At 28.4% G+C, this 22,193-nt stretch overlaps 2 protein-coding genes across 2 annotated transcripts in view; one reads left to right on the top strand and one right to left on the bottom strand.

The window, feature by feature from the left end:
* The window catches only part of Vha44 (V-type proton ATPase subunit Vha44), a 10,277-nt gene extending 5,813 nt beyond the window's left edge, over window positions 1-4,464 (top strand). Inside the window, exons 6-10 of the mRNA XM_014423922.3 lie at window positions 666-827; window positions 902-995; window positions 1,376-1,473; window positions 3,162-3,306; window positions 4,294-4,464. Coding sequence (XP_014279408.1) covers window positions 666-827; window positions 902-995; window positions 1,376-1,473; window positions 3,162-3,306; window positions 4,294-4,389 — 595 coding nt within the window. The 3' untranslated portion in view covers window positions 4,390-4,464. The remainder of the gene's footprint in view (window positions 1-665; window positions 828-901; window positions 996-1,375; window positions 1,474-3,161; window positions 3,307-4,293) is intronic.
* Window positions 4,465-9,446: 4,982 nt separating this feature from the next.
* Window positions 9,447-20,339, bottom strand: LOC106682849 (probable 3-hydroxyisobutyrate dehydrogenase, mitochondrial). The gene is made up of 6 exons (XM_014423923.3): window positions 20,151-20,339; window positions 15,312-15,391; window positions 15,058-15,236; window positions 13,976-14,097; window positions 12,009-12,346; window positions 9,447-9,795 (listed from the first exon to the last, which is right to left on the bottom strand). The coding sequence occupies exons 1-6, from the start codon at window positions 20,233-20,235 to the stop codon at window positions 9,592-9,594; spliced, it is 1,008 nt and encodes a 335-aa protein (XP_014279409.1). The 5' UTR covers window positions 20,236-20,339; the 3' UTR covers window positions 9,447-9,591.
* Between the last annotated feature and the right edge of the window lie 1,854 nt (window positions 20,340-22,193).

Consider the following 22,193-nt stretch of genomic DNA (forward strand, 5'->3'; position numbering starts at 1 on the left):
CTGTGGTTGATTTTATGCTCACCTACTAAATTTTCTGATTAATATTATTTTATGAATTATAATGTATGTATATAGTTGCAATTATGTACCTAAGTACTTACTTGTACCTGTTCAATTTATTGGCACCATAGATAAAAAACTTGTGGCAGTCTTGGGACTGGCCAACAGAAGTAAAACTTCTGGAAATGAAATACTATTTAAAAATTGTATAAATTATTATTGTACATTCTTCTTATTATAATAATAATTAGAAAAAAACAGCCACTTCCAAGTCAATTCTAGCAGGAAATGTATGTTGTAATAGATTATAAGATTACAGGAACTCATTTGATCGGACTGGTACTACTAGGATTGTTAAGTTCCTGTAAGCTTCTACTCTCCTATTACAAGGCTGACAGTCTCAAATTCTTTCAAAGAATTGTTAATGCATATTATGTAATAAACAAAATGATTCTTAAAGACCTCTATATTTCATACTCGTACATGTAGATTTACTTCCATTAATTACAAACTATCTAGGTTATAACCTTTCAAACCTATTCATATTGTAAGAATTTGTTCTATAATTTAGATATCACATTTACTTATTGCATTTTTAATACAGTTATAAATTTTAAATATTAGAAAACAAAAACTTAATTTTTGAATTTTTTTTTTTCGTTTAGATCAAACTTCAATGATTGGAATTCCAGCTATGAAAAACTCACTAATATGATAGTTCCACGTTCAAGTCAGCTTGTTTATCAGGATTCCGATTTTGGTTTGTTCACTGTTTCATTATTTAAGAAGGTTGTAAATGATTTCAAATTAATGGCTAGAGAAAAAAAGTGAGTAGCTCTTTATTTGTTTCTTTAAGATGCCAAAGCCTTTTAACTAATTTTATTTAAATGTGATGCAATAGATTTGTTGTTCGTGATTTTATATATAATGAAGAGGAATTAGCCGCAGGAAAAAACGAAATTACAAAATTAGTTACTGACAAGAAGAAGCAGTTTGTAAGTTCTATTTTTTTTAATATTGTATAATTTAAGTTTGAAATCTTATTAGTTTATATTATGATACTTGACAACATTATTAAATAAATTTTCTTAAATCTTTTATTTATTTAATATCTGCTCATTGTAACTGTTGGTTATTTTTTGTTCATGTTTCATTTTGTTTAATTATTAAGATGTTCAATGTTGAATGGTCTAGATGCCAAAAGTGGGCATAGTACGAGTATATAAAACATTCTATCATTGTAGCATATTTTTTAATTTAGTATTTAATGTATGATGATAATAAATTAAGGATTATTATGGTTATAATTGTTCTGTAGTTTTATCATGATGTAGCTAAATAAATATTTTTATTAAAATAATATTTTTATTCTTAGGGGCCCCTTGTACGTTGGTTGAAAGTCAATTTTAGTGAATGTTTTTGTGCTTGGATTCATGTTAAAGCTTTGAGAGTTTTTGTGGAATCTGTTTTGAGGTAATTATATAACATATTAATATCTATTATTTTATATACTGTTAATTTTCTATTTCAGTTGCAACATTTCGGGCATATTTTGCATCATATATATATATATATATATATATTTCATTTACTATATTATTTGAATAGATTTACTGTTGTGTGCTATGAATACTTCTCTATTCTATGCTACATTCAACTAGCTCAACTTCATTTTCCACTAATCTGTTCCCATACAATGCAAATTTACTCAATGAAACAAGATGTAGAACAATTTGAATGAATTAAGTAATATATAGTATTTTCAAAAGTAGGTAAAAAATATAACTTTATTTAGACAATTTATTATTACAGATGTAGCTTTTTGATGAAAAGAAATATCCAAGATTCCTTTGGATTGTCATTATTTATAATCATAAACTAGCTAGGGAAAGAGACTAATGCTTTACCCAAGTTAAAAAAAAATAATAGATTTACTGGAATCAAATTTCCCCTTCACACAAGCCTTTTTCCTGTTTATACTTTTGATATTTTGGACCCACTGATCAGAATTACAACTCAAATTATAAAATAATGGTTACAATCCATTTTCTACATTACCAATTGGTCGTGTTTACTTTATCATCTGTATTATTTTATGTTCTGATTAGAAGAGAGAGGGATTCGGTTCTACAAATAGCAACAATTTTTTTTTTTCAATGCTTTAAACTAAGATTTTTTTGTTAGCACTCAGGGATAGCAGATTCTGTATAGTACTAAAGAAAAGTTTCAAGCTGTTATTTTTGGGTTCCAACATGTTTTTTTTTTTAACATGACCCACAGAAAACTTGTGTTACATCTTCTGCTAAACAGACATTTCATGCATATATGTATTGTTTCTCTTATACAGTTCTATTAACAGTTAAAGTTAGTTATGTGTTACGTCATTGAAGTGATTATATCAAGTGTTAGGTTTATTTCTCCTATACCTTATCTTAGGCGAAAATAATATTTTTTGTTATCCTACTGGTCATCAGCTTGTTCTAACCAGATTGAGAAAGAGATTTATCCCTTGGGTCCGCCACAAAATAAATTCCAATTCACCCATGCCCTATTTCAACTGGCACTGTTTTTGATCCAGGAATGCTAAGGTGATAGTACAAGAGCCGGTAAGAAAAAACAGCAGTTATCTCAACCCAATTTTTTATTACTTTAATGAAAACTAGGTATAATTACTAGTCAAAATTGATGAGTATGTCAAGTATAGGTAGGGGGAATAAAATATGGCGGCTGTTTCAAAACCTTAAAAAAACATTATTTTTTCATTCGGAGCTCTATATCTTAAAAATTACCAACAACACAAAATCTAAGAGAACACTATTTAAAGAAGAGTAAATTTGCTGAAAACTTAGCCCTAAAAGAGCTATTCATGTTCAATAGTTCTCGAGATATAGCTTTTTAAACAGCAAAATTTCTAAATTAAATTATAGTGAAACTTGTTCTGTGCATCATGCTTTCTGATGCCTTTCAATTTAATTTAGAAATGAAATGCTTTTATTTGATATTATTCTCATATTTCATCTAACATTCTTATTTATTTATTTTTGACCACATGTTAAGTCATGAAAACTAAAACTAAAAAATACTAGTTTCAAAGGGTTGCCTTTATTGTAATTATGGGTGTGTGATAAAGTTTGCTGCTAAAGTAAAATTTGCTGTTTCAGATATGGTTTACCTGTTAACTTCCAGGCTATGTTGATCCATCCTCACAAAAAGTCCGTTAAACGTTTACGAGATTTGCTAAATCAACTTTATGCACCATTGGACAGTAGTGCTCAGCAGCAAGGAAATCAAGGTGGTGGAAATGACGTAAGTTATACAATTTTTTATTTTAATTTTCGTTATTACTATCCTAATAAATTATGGTTTTATATTTAATTTCTGGTAACGCTCCCTATTGGTGTGGAAGGGTCTCAAATGAGGTTTTTTGTGTTTCCTTTGTGACTGATGGTCTTCAGATGAGGTAGTCTCTGATTTGTTTTCTTTATTATGTCTACCGCATCATCTGTTGTGAGAATAGTTTATTTCTGCTATAGGCAGCGAAATTAAACTTAAGTAAACTTCTAGCTTTGAAACAGTGTGTTCCATCCTTAAATTTACCAATATCTTCTTTTCTTGTTCTTATTTCTTCTTTGCTTTTCAAAAAATTTGCCCCCAACCAGAGTATTTTCTGTTGCATTATAATTTGTTTATCTTCTATAGCTAGACCTAATAAATACCATGAAATCTTAAATACAGCTGTATCAATTTAACGTCATTTAAGAAATACTAACTTATCCTCAGTCCATCTGAACTTTCACTGAGGACTTATGGTCTCAGAACTGCCAACATCAAAGTAACATAAACCAGGTATTATGGATGACATTAATATAATAATTTTACCAGACTTTATACATACAAAATTGTTGAGCCTGCTTAAATTTTTGAAATTTTCACCCTCCATTTCCATGATGCTCAATGTGTTAAGCCTGTTATTTCCATAGGTCTTCCTTACTACAAACAGACATAATGAGATTTTCAAGTAAACTGAAATTATAAATATAGGCATCATTTGTATATTTATTAATTAGAGTTAATAAAGTTACTATTTCAATTATGTCTAGAATTAATATTATTTTTATTATATTTATAATTAATAATATTTTGATTATATTGAGAATTAATAATATTGTAGTTTAAATTAATTATAAATAATGTTAGTTAATTTCAAATGGTCTTATATTTGACTTATCTAAGTTTATACATCTATATTTTTTTTGAAGTTCAGGTACTTAATATTATTTTATTTTTTTATAGAGCGTGGACATTCCTGGTTTGGGATTCGGCCAATCAGATTATTATCCATATGTATATTATAAAATAAATATTGATATGTTAGATACCAAGGCTTAACAGAAATACTCATGGTTTTTGGTTTTAATATTTGTTGATGATACAGAAGCTTAGTTAGCAATAGTAAATATTTAATTCATGGGAAAAATTAAGCTAAATAGTTACTTACAGACTTCATATTATGTGTATATTCATATATATTCATAAATATATATCATATACACATTTATAAAACTTGATGTATTAAAAGTAGTTAGGTGAATGTTCTAACTATAGAATCATATTATTAATGAAGAAAACTGATTTTTGTTATATTAAATACATTTATATACATGAAATCGTTTATATATTTAAATATGTGAACTCATTTATGAATTGTATCTGGAAGGTCCACATCAAAATATTGTAAATAAGAAGCTGATAATTTTTTCATATTAAAGTTGTTTTTTTTTTTAAATTATTATGAGGTGGATCATTGTTACTTACAGTGTATCATTGAAATGGATTAATTTCATCTGTTGATTTTCTTCAATTTATGGTTTTTCATATCTATTTAAAATAGATAGAAATAGAAAAATTCTTTTTCAAAAGTATTTAAGATTATTTATTTAAAATTTTTTTTCAAGTAATTAAAAGTTGTTAAAACTTTTATTTTATCAATATTATTTACAGTTTACATATCAGCTGTAGTAAAGACAGATTTATTTGTATATGTTTGCAAACCTTTTCAAGTTTTCATAAGATTCTTGGTTTGAAAGTAATTTTAATTTTGTTTGTATCTATTTGTTGTTGTCTAAAATTATGAACCAGGAGTGCTAAATGAATTAATTTATGAGCTGATTTAATATCTTTCTGTTAGTTCTATTAGACCTCAGATTAAATTTCTTCTTATAGTTAATGAAATCTACTTTATTATTAAATATTACCCAAATAATATTTTAGTGACTAAAAGAAATTAAACAGTAATTTTATTTATCGGTGCCCATGGATTATTTCATGAGCTGGTTTAATATATTTCTGTCTGTTCTATTTGACCTGAGATTAAATTTCTTCACATAGTTAATGAGAATAAGTTTGTGACTATAAATGAAATTCAATAGTAATTCTGTTTATCAATCCACATGGATTACTTTATGAGCTGATTTAATATCTTTCTATATGTTCTATTTGACCTCAGATTAACTTTCTTTGCATAGTTAATGAGAAATACTTAGATAACAAATATTGTCAAAACAATATTTTTTTAACTAAAAATCAAATTAAATAGTAATTCTATTTATCAGCGCCCATGGATTACTTCATGAGCTGGTTTGGTATTTTTGTGTCAGTTGTATTTGGCCTCTGGTTAACTTTCTGCTCATAATAAATGAAAACTACTTTATAACATTAATAAATTGTTTTAAAATAATATTATTGTGACTAAAAGTCTAATTAAGTTTAGTTTAGGTTGTTTTATTAAACTTATGTCATAGTAAAATAGAAAGTTCTCATCATTATGATCTTTCATCTTCCTATTTAAAGTATTTTGCATCGGTTTTGTTGTAACAATAATTACTAGGAATATTTTCTCTTCACATTATTTTTCATTTCATCCTGCAATGCATTTAGTTTATCCTATTTATTAGTTTAGAAATTTTATTGGGAAAATTATTGATCAGTTTTCTAGTAAAATTCTTTTATTGCATATTTATTGTTATGTTTTATGAGTTAATATTTTATTTGAATATTTATTGAAAAGCAGATCCTGGTATAACCCACTCCACTGTAAATGTGTTTCTTTGTTTTCTAGTATGAGTTGAAACTATATTAAAATTAATTTTAAAACTATAATGGGTGGGAAATGAATTATTTTTAAAAAACATATATTGTATATAACCTATCTATGTATGTAACAGTATATATTTATATAGGTATCATTTTGTGTAAAAAAAAAAAAAATATGATTTTATCCATAATTGCTGCTTGAATAATTATCCATTCTATCTGAAAAAAACATATTTACATTCCTGTTTATAGTTTTCAAAAGTAACCAAATAAATTCGTACATACTGTCAATGGCCACTGTTAGTATTGTTTAGAAAACATTGTATTTAATTGGATATATTTTATTTACATTTCAATGTGTAATATTCAAAGTGTCATCTGTGTTTTATGAATTAAGTTGGTTAGTAGGTTTTAAAAAATGAAACACTGTATTAATTATAAGGAATTAAAGTGCATTCCACTAGAAAAAGAAATCAGTATGTTTAAAAAAAAGTAATAAGTATTTTATTGTTCAGATTTTATATTAAAGTTATAAGCAGTCATTAATAAAATCTTCACAATGTACTGCTTATGAATTATTTTTTGTAAGTTATTGCAGTATCATTTCAATTTTAAACATCATTTGAATTGTATTGCATTATGAATGTTAGTGGTTGAGAAACATTTTATTGTAAACATTTCTGTAAATGTTAATTGTAAATAAAATTATTATGAATTCCAATATTCTGTAGATATATGGGTGTGAATGCAGTAAAAAAATATGTGTTAACATGTTAGTGATTGACACCATTCATATTATGAAGATATTATTGCTGTCAGGTTTTAGGTGTGTTAGTTGATTTAAGATTCATAGAATTCATCTGTTAAAAATTATTTGATCTGTAAAGTAAAATATGTATAAATCACTTTTCATTCAAAAATAAAATTTTGTTGCTGTTTTAAAGTTTATAATTTAAAAAAAAATACCTAAAAACATCTCTAAAAATTCTTTCCTAAATAATAGCAGATTGGTATTTGTTGTAAGCCTTCTATCATGCTATATACTTCATATAGTACATTTATTTTTAATGAACAAAGGGTTGTCCTGAAGGTGATAATTATTCTTTAAAAGTAAAAGGTAGAATTAATATATCACATGAAATAAGTTGAATAATTGAAATAGCTGATCCTGTCAACACCAAAAGTTTAATGTTTTTAACTTAATGAATAAATCATATTGGATTGGCGATCAAAATTTACATAGTTTTCTTTGTATCAAAATTGGTTGAAACTATTCATTTCATTACAGAATTTCAATAAATAATCTGTGGTCATCTAGCTACTACATTGATGCAGTCTATTTAAATAATTTAATTAGTTGATTAATTGAAAATTTGGTGTAAAAATACATAAAAATTATTATTTTCTGGACACCATGTTGGGTTCAAATTGATTAGTTTATACTTATGACAAAAAATTTCAATTCAGTGTCTATGAATTCATTCTTTCCATTTTACTTTTTTAGTTTTAGTTTTAGTACAGTTTTTAGAGCAAACTGGTGTCATTAAAAAACAATACCTATGTTTTTTTATTTTTTCTGAAATTAGTGAATGATATTTCCTTAGAAAATCCTTACTAATTTCAAAACGGCAACTTCTTTATTAGTCATGATAGTAATACTTCCTCTTTCTATATTCCCTTTTATTGGTTAAATAAAAAAAGTAAATTAGTAAATTACTATATTTTTGTGTTTCTATGGTTGTTATGACAATAGTTTCAACTTTTTCACTGTTGTCATAACAGTCATGGTAACACGAAAACATTTATTTTCTCCTTTATCTAATTCTTTCATAGTTCATATTTAGGAATTTTCTGGTTAGTTAATTTTACTGAAAAAATTCTGTAGCATCCCAGGTACACACCTACCTTAAATACTAAATTTCAGTTTGATAGAATACTTTTTTTTTTTTTAGCTAGGTTGTTTAAATTCATAGACAAAGACCATTTTGAGAAACTTGGTTAGTTAGAATCAGGAGACCTTAAAACATGTATTTCCGTTGAAAGCTCAGATTTGATATTTTTCATGATTATAATACTCTCCTTATTATATATTCCACATATATTTAAGAGCAAGTAGAAACAGCTCAAGATAAAACCCAAAAATAGAAATAGTTTTTAAAATGATAATTTTAAAAATAATTACTGTCACTGTCAAAGAAAATATGAAATGCGGAAATAAAGATTCAAGTTTATCCAGGAATAAAGGAGCTAGAGACTCAATGTTCATATTAAGCATACTTTTATCATATTTTTTTTTTTTTATAATATATTGCTGTTGTGTCAAACTCAATTAAAATATGAAACACTAGCATGATTCACACAGGAAACATCACTTCTACATTTTTTTTCAAATTGTTTTTAAGTGAGGATTCAGGAATATATAATTATAACACATCTAATTGATCTTCATCTCCCCTAAGTACTACTATTTTTTCGTAACATATTGTCCTGTTTTCATTTTACTGCTGAACATTATGGGCAATATGAAATACCTCAAGGGCCACATTTGATCTGTGGGCTGTCTGTTTGAAACCCCTGCTCTGTTGACAAGAAATTATAATTAAACAATTTTTTTTATTACAATGTTACTTTAACAAAGGTGAAGCAAATTGGTTTAGACATAAGAGTTATAGTTTAGAAAGTTTAATTTCAATTCCTGTCCCTTATTTCCAGAAATCGCTAGTTCCCTTAAAAAGTTTAATCCAAAACCCTTTCTGTAATGTGAGTAGGCTTTATTATTTAAAAAACACATTATTATTTTGTTAAAATTAGAGTAGAAAAAATTTTCTTGAGTTGTTGATTAGTCCTATGTCTATTATAAATTATTTGAGAATAATCAGTACTAGCAAAGATTTTTATTCAGATTTTTTAACATTATATTTACAAGAAAACAGTGAAAAAGTTAAATAATTCTTTAACATTTAATTACTTTCTGTTGTAATTAATAATCATATCTTATAAAACGATAATTTGTGTTGTTACCTTTCTTTCTTTTTGTACTAATATACCAAATATTTTAAAGATGAAAAATATATGTATATAGAACATAATTGTTGGTACTTTAATTTTAGTAAATCATAAGGTAAATTGTGATCCAAGCTTTGTTTATCAGTTATATTAAACAAAAACAGCCTGTTCTGTTGATTCCTAAATATGATCTCATTTATTGAAAAAAAATGTGATAATTAAATATATTAAGATGTTACTTCCAAAAAAATAACTGTAAATACAACAAAACTTATTTTAAGGTACATAGTCTTTGATGTCAGTTTCTTCCAGTATGATTAAGTTTTTTCACTTTATTTCAAAACTATTTATCTTAAATTATATAATTACATAATGGAAATCTTACAAAAGTAGCTAATTTATAAATTTGAATAATTGTGGTTTTTCGTAGTATCATTGCATTGTCTTTAGTAGAGTGTCAATCGAATTAATTGAGAATTATTCCTGTTCATTTCATGAATTTAATTTGTCGTAATAATCTTTATTTGTTAGATACTCATAAATGATTGAAAAATCTTTTTCTCTGAGGTCGGTTTCACACATTTGTTTGTATATTTCCAATGTTTTGTTTCCAATGCCAAGAGGATGATTGATCTTTTTGGCTGTTCTTTCTGCTATCTCAAGATCTTTCAAGAGCATTTGGGAAGTGAACCCAGCCTGAAATGATAAAATCAGCTTTAGTTATTTTTGGGGGGATTTTAGTTTAAAAAAAAAAAAAAAAAAAAAAAGGAGAAGGTATTCTGGCTGATCCGTATTGGCGCCTGACGTATATAACAGTCAGTGAAGAAAACTATTTATAAAATCATGAATTGGAATAATGCTACAAAATTAAATCCATATATATATATATTTGCAATGACATAGAGTCTCGCGCACTGTAGCAATCCTAAGGCATTGGACAGCATTGACACCATGATTCCCAGGAGTGTCAAGGCTATTTATGGTGATGTTTTATGCTTGGGGAATATACCAAGGTTTAGGCTAAATCCCCTGCCAATGGAAGGCTCCTCTATAGCATTGATCCATTGCTCAGACTGTTCAATCCACCCGATGCCCTTTTCCAATCCACTTTCTATTATTCAGCTGAAATGGCTGAATGTGCCAATAGATTGGGGGTTGAGCAAGGACATCGGAATGTGAGAGCTCTATGGGAGTCGCTCCATGAAAATGCGTTTGAGGAATGGGCCAATTGCAGGTGGCTGGGCATTGGAGTACGCCCTTTTAAGGAGACTCCAGAGGTAAACAAATTTATTTTAGAGAAACAAATTATGATGGGTTCCAAATTAACCAGGCAGGAGTGTCCTACTTTTTTTGACCTAAGAGATGTCCTGTGAGCATTTATCTCAAGGTAGATGATTTGTACTACTTTTTTTTTTATAATTGGATGTTATGACAAAAATCTTTATAATTACTTTCAATGCAATTTGAAATTGAAATTGTAAATTGTAGCACTTCCATCTGGGGCTGAAGAATCCAGATTTCGTAGAAGATGTAAGATCATCTTACCTTGACTCATGATTTGAATTAAGAAACATAAGAGGTGTCCAGGTGAGGAAAAAAAGATGTTATGTGAGGAGTGTACACCTGAGAGAAATGCTCAGTCTTGTCATAGCCAGAAAGACAGAGCAAAACTGAATTGAGTATAGGTAGGGAAGTAAAAGAGGGAGTAACATACACAAGAGGCAAGCAATATCAAAGGGTTAACGGAAGGTAGACAAAAGTATAAACAGAACATATGAAATACTAGGAAAAAATAGAGGTTTATTTCAAAATATGAGCAAAATGCTTATTTCTGAAATTAGTTTTTTTTGGGGGGGGGGAGGGGAGTAAGGTAGTTGTAATAAAATAAATTTTCGGGGAGGGTTAAAAAATAGTGTAAATGTTATTTCAATATAATTGCATAAATCTCTCCTAATAATACTATTATCTATTTTAATTTTTTTTCTTACATCCTCTATTTAAAATTTTTATTTTTAAAGAAGGCAAAGCATGTATATCTGTATGTATACATAAACTAGGAGGATGGTGCTAAGTTAAAAAGATTACAGACTGGGTCTGAAATAGAGAGATTATTCTGACCATAATCTTGCCTAAACGAGAAGCCGAATCAAACGTTAATAAATAATGAGGAGAAGATGGTTGGGGGTGCAGTCAATGAAACACAAATAAGTATGACTAACTTATTTTAATGTGCCGACGTTTCGGCTAGAGTTTCTAGCCTTCTTCAGGGCTAAAAACAAAACAAGATAACAACCACAGTAAGTATAGAAAAATAAAAAATAAAAAAGAAAGTATAAACAAAATAATTTTACACATACAATGAATAGTTTTACAAGATAGAATTAATAAAATTAAGTGATGAGAGAAGCGGGAAATAAAATGTAGACATAGGTAATTGAAAAAGTGGGTACAATAACTTAATTAAGAAAATGAAATAAAATTAAAGTTATATAATGTAAAGAAGTATGAACATATTAGTTATTATTAATTTAAAATTTAAATATGGAAAGAAAATGAAAATTGAGAGGAAGAAAATATATGTAACAATAATAGATGATAAAGAGGCAAATTATAAGTATAGTGTACAAAACTTATAACGCGGGCAGGAAAAAGGATAAAAGTGGAGTAAATAAGGGGAAAGAGTAAAATAAGATAAAAGTAAAATAAGGGGAAAGAGTAAAATAAGATAAAAGTAAAATAAGGGGAAAGAGTAAAATAAAGAAAGGGGAAAGAAAACAAAAAAGAAGAATGAAAAACTAACCTGCTCGCTGAAATAATTGTTAATAAATGTTGGGTCCAGATTTCATAGGAAGTATAGCAAATGAAAGAAATATTCCATTTAAGTTCAAATATGAACCTATGGGACTTACCTCATAACCTTTAGAGCTAGGAACGTTTTCCATAACATTCGGCACTGGGTTATAAGTATCAGTGACCCAACATCTTCCTGAACTGGTGTTTATAATGGATGTCAAAACTTTAAGGTCCATTCCAAGTTTTTTTCCAAAATGAAATATTTCAGCTGCTCCGTACATAGTTATACCCAGGAGTAAATTGTTACACATTTTAGCGATTTGGCCACTTCCTAGTTCTCCACAATGGATTATATTTTTACCCATAGCCGAAAGTATCGGTTTCGCTTTGTCAACGTCTTCTTCCTTCCCTCCAACCATGAAAGTCAATGTTCCATTCAATGCTGCTGAAACACCTAATAAAAGAGATGGTGTGGACAAATGTAATACAAATTAAATTATATATATATTTCATTATAAATAATGTTTGCATTAGCTGAGGCAATTTTTTCGGTACTACAAATGTATAAGGGTATATAAAACTTTGGAATTAATAAATAGTTTTTTTTTTTTACTATTACTCACAATTCGACCAATCTCGTCAACAATTTATCTATTTTAAAAATAATGAGCAGGTTTCAAATCAAGGGAAAACAGACTCATTGTCAGCGTGAGGTAAGAGGGGGAACATACCCAGGCCCGGTCGTCCGGGGGAGTTGATGAGTTGATCTACTCAGCAGGCAATAAAAAACTGAACACTTGATATTTTTTATTTTAAAGGTTGATTATGAGTAATATTTGTTTTTGTGAGTAATTTGTTTAATTCAGAGTAGGCTTGGACTATTGCATTGGAATAATCCCATCAGGATTATTTATATAAATTTTTGAAAAGATTATAAAAGGGAAGGAAATAATCGCTCATTTCTCTTAAAAGTGTTTTACCGGACTCAACCATAATTAGAATTTCATACATTTTAACATCTTTAATTTTTTAACCAGGCCTTTTTTTTTTTCGTCATTGACAAACTTCTATGTCTATTCTGGTCAAGTGTAATAGTTCTTTCAAATAAAGATGTATCCTGTAGTGAAGGTTAGAGCGTTAGAATTATTTTGGCAACAATTAGAGTATCTAATATTATGCAGGATGGACTGCAACGATTACGAGTGTAATATGAGTGTACGGATTTTTTTTTCTTCAGAGCCTATATTCAAAATGTGTCTTATTCTATCTAGATTAGCATGAACGTTGATCTTTCACTCGATTATTCAAACTTCCGTAGAAAAAAAGGCAAGAAGAGTATAGTGAATACAAGTTATTGTATGTATACAATAGCTAAAGCTCTAATAGTGTTGTTATGAAAACGTTACGGATTTTATCAATTAATTTTACAATCATTACTAAGTAATTTTGCAGAAAAAATATGTAATCATAATGTAGTAATAAGTTTCTTTAACCACGATATTATTATGAGAATGATCTTCCTACCTATATCCTCTTCCTAAAGGACAGTAATAAAATAAATAATGATAATATAATATAATAAAAGACATTCAAGTTCCTTCATTTAGACCATCCTATCTACCTTTAAAAAAAAATTTAGCTAATCAGCATTTTTAGTATCATTTTGTATACTTTTATTAATGAAAAGTCAGCGTAAAATAAAATTACTAAAATCAATAGTAAACCACAGCAGTATTTTGGGAATGATCTTCCAACCTATATCCTCTTCCTATAATAATAATATAATATAATAAAAGACATTCAAATCGCTTCTTTTCGACCATCCTGCCTACAAACACCTTTAAAAAATAGTTTAAAAGCATTTTTAGTCCTATTTTGTTTACTTTTATTACTATATTAAATTGGAAAAGTAAGGGAGAATTTTTAACGTTGTTTTTATATTATATGAAATTTGGCTTCCAGAACATTTGTTTTATTTCCTTTTCGAATTAGAGATTGATGACAAAAAAAAAAGAGAACTTAAAAGCTAGCATTGAAAAATTAACTTTCCTTATTGAAAAGTCATCAGGAAATAATTGCATACCTCCAGAGACAGGAGCGTCTATGATTGAAGCACCAATTTTTTCAAATAAATTACTCAGATTCTTTGGTGCTACGTGGTCAACAGTACTACAGTCGATTGCTAAAGTCCCAGGTCTGATAAACCTAAAAATTATAACTTAAGATTGCATGAAACAATATATTGTGCCAATCCAGGGATTATTTTTTAGATAAAAAAGTTATTTTGGACAAAATTAAATAAATAACATATAGTTAATAATTGGAAGATCGCTGATTGACCGTGTGTAATATTAAAAGGAAGAAGGTCCGGGTGCAGTCAAAGAAAAACTCAAATAATCGCCCAGAAAGAGCCAACGTTTCGCCCCACGTTGCAGGGCTTCATCCCGGATAAAAAAAAAGATACAAACACTTAAATGATGTAAACATAAATGAACAAAGTAAATGAAAAATTAAAAAGATATACAGTGGAACTTAAAAATTAAATAAGAATAATAATATGTTTTAGACAACTAGTGAAAACGGGTATAACAAAAGATGAAAAAAGAAGAAATATTATAAAATACAATACACAGAAAAGATGGAAAAAAGGAAGAAGAATAAAGCAAGGTAGTAAACGTAACGAAAGGCACGTTTCCTATCTTGTACTTCTTTTTAATTTTTCATTTACTTTGTTCAGTTATGTACATCATTTAAGTGTTTGTATTTTTTTTTTTAGCCCTGATGAAGCCCTGCAATGTGGGGCGAAACGTTGGCTCATTATAAATAGTTTCATGACTATTTGGGTTTTTCTTTGACTGCATCCGGACCATTTTTCTTTTATTAGCTAAAATTTTGTTAGTATATTTTGTACTACGTTTCCCCTAGATTACCAAACTATTTTTGTCACTATTCTTTTTGAAAAATCGTAGTAGCCCTTTTTTTTTTTTTAAATTTAATAATTTAAGTGAGGTAACCTGAAATGGTGATATTAGGCATTAATTATCACAAGACTGATTTTATTTATACATTAATTATATTAGAAATTTAATCATAATTATTGCCTTCCCACAAGCGTCAGCACCCTTTTGAATAAAGAATTTAAGAAAACAAATTAATTAATCTTACTTCATTATTCCATTTTCGCCAGCGTAAAAAGAAGTCACATGGTGACTGGCTGGAAGCATCGTTATTATGAAATCAGCGAATTCGGCAATGTCGGAATTTTTTTCGGCTGCAACTGCTCCCGCTTTATTCAACAATTCTACCTTCTTTGGATTCAAATCTTGGACCATTACTTTAAAGTCCTAAAATAAATATCAACATTGTTAGTCATAAATATTTGATGTTGTCAAATCATGGAACAGAGGTTCGATACATACCTTTTTGAGTAAATTGTTACACATTTTTTCTCCCATGTTGCCCAGCCCAACAAATCCAACTTTACTTTGAGTACTTAAGCCTGAAATAATATGATGATTATACATAAGATGAAAACTATCAATTAAAATGTTTTGTTTTTTTCAACATTCCAATCTATTTCCTACGGTTTGGAGGTCTTGTCCACTGGAGTAAACGTTCTAAAAACTTACAAATCATTAAAACGAATGATGGAGGAGTCCAGAACAATAAAAGTTAGAGATTTTTTACCTCCTTCCAATTTTTCTGGTTAAATTTGGAAGGTTGAAAACTTAAAAACTGTTCTAGTAAAATCCACGTTCCTGACTTTTTTCACGTTAAACATAAAATTTGTTTATGAGGGCATACAATGTATGCTCTTAATCGCAGAGAAGAGGTAGGACGTTAGGAAATGGTTTTTTCATGCCTGGACCCACCCATAGCTTTTGTTTCACGAACTTTTTTCTTCATTTCAGAATCACTCATTCGTATGAATTTATGTTTTTCTCATTAATAGTACACAACATAAAATAATTAGGTATTCACTCATTTAATTGTAAACAATTTTTTTTAATATATATTTTATATCATGGAAGCCAATGGAGTAGCCTCCATGACCTCTCTGCGCCACATGCCTTGGCTCTAATCAAGACATGAAGTCAGAAACGATATGCCATACTATCACAGCCATTGGAGACCGAAGAGGGCTCATAAGGAACCTGAATGTATGGAGATATATTAAAAGAAATTAATGATTTTTTGCGATTTGTTACGTGTCTCAGTGAATTTTTCTTACACATGGCGGCTCTCTCAAGAGTGGAAATTTCCATCTCTATACGTAAAGGATATGGGATCTACTATACTAGATCGGCTCCATTCCGTCAATATCGTTTTATACATGACATCTCAACAGACTTGACAGCCTATGTTCTCCGATAATAGGGGTATTCATGATCTTTGGTTTAACATGTTAAAGCGTGTTAAATGGAAAAACTCATGTTAAATCGAAAAAAAATTGCATTATTTTACCGTGGTTAAACGAAATAACATTTAACATGGCTGAGAGTCTGTTACTTGGTCTGTTAAATGGATAATGACGTCACACAATAGACCAGTTGAGATCGCCGCCATTTTTGTTGTTGTGACAGCTCAGTTCTTTCGTGTGTTTGTGGTATTCATATCCCTGTTATTAGACCAGAATGGATAATTTTAATGATACATTTGAGAAAAAAAAAAAAAAAAACAATGTAATTTCATTCTACTATCTGAAAATTTGTAAACGTTCGCCAGATAAAAATTTCACTATATGAACCATGTAATTATTCTTAGGGGACATATGTCCCAGAATAAAGTTATTTTTTCATTTCATTTCATAAGCTAAACTTTCACACAAATTCCACTTTTCACTCACTCTAGGCATGTTGTAATTAATTACTTAAATCAAAATTGAAGTAAACAATAACATGAGGGTCTGAAAGGAAGGTTATAAACATAAAGGCTTATACAACAAGTTGCTGAGAAAATCCGCTAGGGACTCTTGTGCATTTAACGTTTAACATGACTTCAAATAGGGCTGCTCACAATCTTATAGTTATAACATTTAACATGGCAAAACATTTTACATTTAACACAACATCATGAATACCCCTAATAATGAAAGCAAATCAACGTATCATAAGCGAAAAGCAAATTCTGTGGTATAAGTTCAGACTATGTTTCATGGATGCTGAAAACGTTGAATTGCCTTTCAAGAACAATTGGATGTACAGCAATAATAAATATATCGGAGATCACATTAAAATATCGTATGCACGATTACATTTTTTATATGATATTTTTTTGAAAATAATATTAACTGGCCCAGGCGGGAATTGTATCCATCTCGCTCCAAAACGGTCTCTTACTGAGACATAAAAACACATGCCAGATCATTTTTCAGAGTTTGGAAAACAAGAAATAATCCCTAACAGAGTTTCAAATAAAATATAAACTATCATATAATAAAAAAATGGGTTACTGCTATGTAATGACAAATTTAATTATATAATCCAAGTGACTATTGCAGTTTTTTTTTTATAGTATCGTAATTATAACGACAAATAATCGTGATTGATATCGCAATTATTCATTTATTTTTTTGCCATAGATGAAATCGCCACTCCCACCCTCCTTAGTAGCCACTTATACCGACTATTGATTGATATATGACCCTTTATGACCATCAAAATCTCTCTAGGATATCACAACACCAAAAATAATAGAAGGGAATATTTCTTTTTTCTTAAACCGTGTGTACGGTAGTGTATTCAAAGAAAATTTGTGGATTCATTTTTAATACAATCCCAATAAAAAAGAAATAAGCGAGAAAAAAAGTTCGGAAATTTATATTTTATATCCTTTTATAAATTTGTAAATGTTATAAATTTATTTATTTATAAGTTGAATTTTATGGCTTTTCTGAAAATTTAAAAATCAATATGAATTTTTAACATATTAACTTAAATTTTACGGTCATTAGAACTGTTACAGTTATTTTGGGAGAGTGATTTATTCTGGAACATGTACCAATTGTTCTTTTTTTTTTCTGTCAACCCCTAATGATTAATTTTTAGTTTCAGTCTTTTCCTACTACCACAACGAAATACAAAGTGAACCAGACGGGAATCGAACCAACAACCGAACTGAACCAGGCCATTCTGGGACATGCCGCAACTTACTTGGACTCGATTGTAATAGAATTGAACAAATTGTTGAGGAAAAACCTTTATTTTTATTATGAAAAAAATTGCCTTCTGGCTGTTCTGTACTATTATGTGAAGTATGATTCCCTGACACTATAAATTAAATCCAATGTGTTTCTATGATTCATTATTATTTGCGATGCTATTATTATTGGCGTGACAGACCGTGGAGGTCTAAGGCCTCGCGCGATATACTTAGGAAATACATCGCACGTTTCATGACATGGTTTTCATAGGGTGGGTTGGTCACTCCTACGCCTATTTTTGTGAGTGCCACCCACTGGCTAACGGGCCTCAATAATGCCCGGGGGGAGGCTGTGTGCGAGTATTATATAATTATATGCTTGAAAAAATCCCGGATAGGGCTGGGGACTCGAACTCGCAAGCATTGGCTGACAGGCGCGTTTCCCCGCTGCTACCGTCACTCCTATTATTTGCAATGATACATTATTAATTGTCTAAATAAGTCTTCCATAGTTCAGTGGATTCCCTAGTTAAATGACACATAATTCATCACTTGAGTGTTAATTATAAAAAATCTTTTTAATTGTCCCATTAAAAAACATTTGCATTGAAAAATACGAAATTCAACATATTTGTTTTATATATGTATATATATATATACTTGAATAATTTCAACTTATGGAGAAGATAGTCAGGGTTGCGGTCAAAAGAGAAACAGCAATAGTTAATAACTATTTATTTTCCGATGTTTCACCCCATGTTTTAGAGCTTCGTCAGGGATAAAAAGATACCAAAAAAAATTGTTAGTTGTTTTTGTATCTTTTTAGCCTTGATGAAGCTCTACAAAGGGGGTCGAAACGTCGGAAAATAAATAGTTATGAACTATTTTTATCTCTCTTTTGATCGGGACTCTGACCATCTCCTCCATTATTTGTTTTATATTCATCTGGGAGCGTAAAACAGATTATTATTAATCTGGTGGTGGAGTGTAAAATACACAAAAAGTAATACTTTTATCTCAATTTAAATCTACTTGATTTCATTTATTTGTTAAAAAATAATACTATACTCCTAATATTATTTATTTTTTTTATTAGATCGTATATCATTGCAATAAAAAAATGTCATATTTATGAATCAATCATTCAATTATTTTCTTTTAGGGATGAGCTTTCTCAGCTCTCTGATATCACACACTCATCATTATTTCAAACCAACAGGAAAAACAAAAATAGAGCAATGAATACCGCAATTAATTGAAGAACTTTGAAAAACAAAACGATGTAAGCATAAAAAAAAATTACATTTTTTTTTTAAAAAGCGATACCAATCGGATAAAAACTTACCAGTCAAATTGAACTAAACTTGCCAATTTACTTTCTCCTTTTCAGGAATAAAAAACATTTAAGCTTGTGTTCCCTAGCTAGTTTTCTAGCTTTAACCCAAGCATTTGTACTAGCAATACTCAATTTGATTTTTACTAAAAATAATGAAATTATTGGATTTAATATGGTTAGAATATGTAGTATTCACAGTTCTAAATAATATATATGTAGATTTAGATAGAGATATAAAAGTAAAATTAAAAAATCACATTTTTCTTGACAGTGGATAGAATTTCTATCTCTTTGTAGTAAATAGTTCGCTCTTCAGCGAGTAAATTTCTGGAAACCCGCATCATCATTTTATCAAATCTTTTGACTCCCGTAGTTAATTACAAACATGATAGGAAGGAAGAACCCACTGCAAAATTTAGTTTTAGATACTGGAGTAAAAACACAAATAAAGCAAGTTAGGTAACCCTTATAAGAGGTCAAACATTAACGGAAGGAAACAATGTGGTCACTAAGACCTTTCAACCAACAGCTTACTCCACTTACAGGGAGATAGAAATGGTAAACTTTCTGTTGAGAAAAACTACTTCAAAATTAAAATAATACAGCAAAAAAAAAATTACCAACAATAATGTTAAATGCATAAATAAATGAAAATAATGTTAATGAAGATCAATGTAGTTTTTAAAAACATTTAGCTTCTATAAAGTTTATTATCAGTGAGAAATAGTGTTGATAAATTGGTTCAGTTTGATAAATGGAGTTTTAATGTTTTAGCACTTACCCCTGAAATCGTTCCGTAGCAAACCTTGACAAAATACGCATTTCTGAAGTTTTATTAGAAGTTTTCTTTCCATAAATACTTTCATGTTTTCACAGCTTACAACCAACACATAGTTCCTTACTGATTACGACCCGTCAAGATAACCTATCATCTCCATGGAGGTTTATTTTAACTAATTAATTCGTGAATTATGTAAAACAGTCTATTCTTAACAAGACGAGGTCGTATACAATAGATTGTAAGTGAAACTGTTCCCTCATTACACATGTGTAATATTTTATATCATTTCGTTGTTCCCTTCCTCAATTGTTTTTTGGGGTTTAATTACTTATGTTAAAAAATAATGTGTAAATAAGATGAAACTGACCACACATTATTTAAAATTGTAATATGACAGTTTCATTAAAAGTAGAGAAAACTATGATTTGTACATCGCTCAAATAACACTATCATTATTATTCGACACAATAAAATCTCCTCTTTGACCTCATTAAAATAAAAAAAATCCTATCTCTTCTCAATTCTCAACCTTCAAAGCCAATCTTAGTAAAATATAAGTATATAACATCTTCATAACCTTTATTTCCCAGAAAATCCTGGTAATTTGGAAATTGCAGTTTCTGCAAACTAAGGAGAGCAAATATGAAATTTTTATCAACTAAGTAATGTTCATTTGTATACTTTAATTTCTTAGGAAGTTTTAGTTCATATATTTTTGCAATGCGTTATTACTGAAGTACTTTGACAATTGAATAGATTTACATATACATAATTTGAATAGGTACTTTTAAGTATTTTATACCACCAATAATATGAATTGATGATTTATTTAAACATAATTTTATACAACTGGACTAATAATTTATAAAACTGTCAAATTATATTATTTTTAGAGGAACAGCCATTTTTAGAATAGAGATTATTCCTAATTTCATTACTCTTCAAAATAAACACATATCTCCATCTTTACTTAAGTATGGTGTTTTACTAAAAAAACAACCTATGATGTGTTTCTCTATCTCTTAGAAAAGAATACATTTATTCACTAATTATAATTATTTAAATTAAATTATAGGTTCCCAAATAATTATATATTAAACAACACATAAATATTACTGTAATTTAAACAATGCTATTTTATGCTAATTTCTGTAAGATGTAAATATTTATTAAAACACTTCTTGTCATTTGACAATAAGTATGTTTATAAATAAATGGCTGTGGTTTTGGAATACTCTATCATGTGAAACTACAAATAAACCACAAAAACACCAATTACTGAATCACTTTCAGTTAAAAATTATTGTCATTGACTGCTACTCTAAAAATTATATTATTATTTATTAGTCACAGTAAATTATTAATCTAGTATGATATCTAATTATTAGTGTTATGTTCAGTTTCATAAATTATAACATTATTATTAATTTTAATAATTACTAATTCTTAATGTTAATCAGTAAATTTTTTGTTATTTACTTCTATAAGAAAAAAAACTACATATTTATTAACGTACCAACATCTCAAATTATTAGTATCTATCTCATTTAAATGATTCATTAGCAGAAATTGAATTTTTATTTAATTATTCATTTAATTTGCAAGATGTTTTATATTTTAATTTTCATAACCAGTGCATTCTAGAAGCAATTAACACATTTTTGTTCTGTACATTTAAGTATGAATGCTTGCACATCATGTTTCCCACTCTTTAGACTTCAATAAAACAATTAAAATCGTGAATACTAGTAATGTAACAAACTATAATTTGAAATAAATTTTATAACATTTATCTACCAAAACACCTTTGGAAATCTATCTTTGATAACAATAATTCAGCAAATTGTTAACTAATATTTGGAATAAGCATATTTTCTATGAAGGCAATCATTAATCATATTGTTATACTTGTAAGGTACACTTAAGTTTCTAAATCAATAACCACTTTATGACAAAAGGAACTATGTAGGAAGATAATGCATTTTAGTGGAAACATAGTATTTAAAAAAAATAAAATTAAAATACGAACTTGTAAGAGCAGAA

This window comes from Halyomorpha halys, unplaced genomic scaffold (assembly GCF_000696795.3).
Source record: "Halyomorpha halys isolate HHAL.00 unplaced genomic scaffold, Hhal_1.1 Scaffold447.1, whole genome shotgun sequence".
In the NCBI taxonomy this organism is placed as follows: domain Eukaryota; kingdom Metazoa; phylum Arthropoda; class Insecta; order Hemiptera; family Pentatomidae; genus Halyomorpha; species Halyomorpha halys.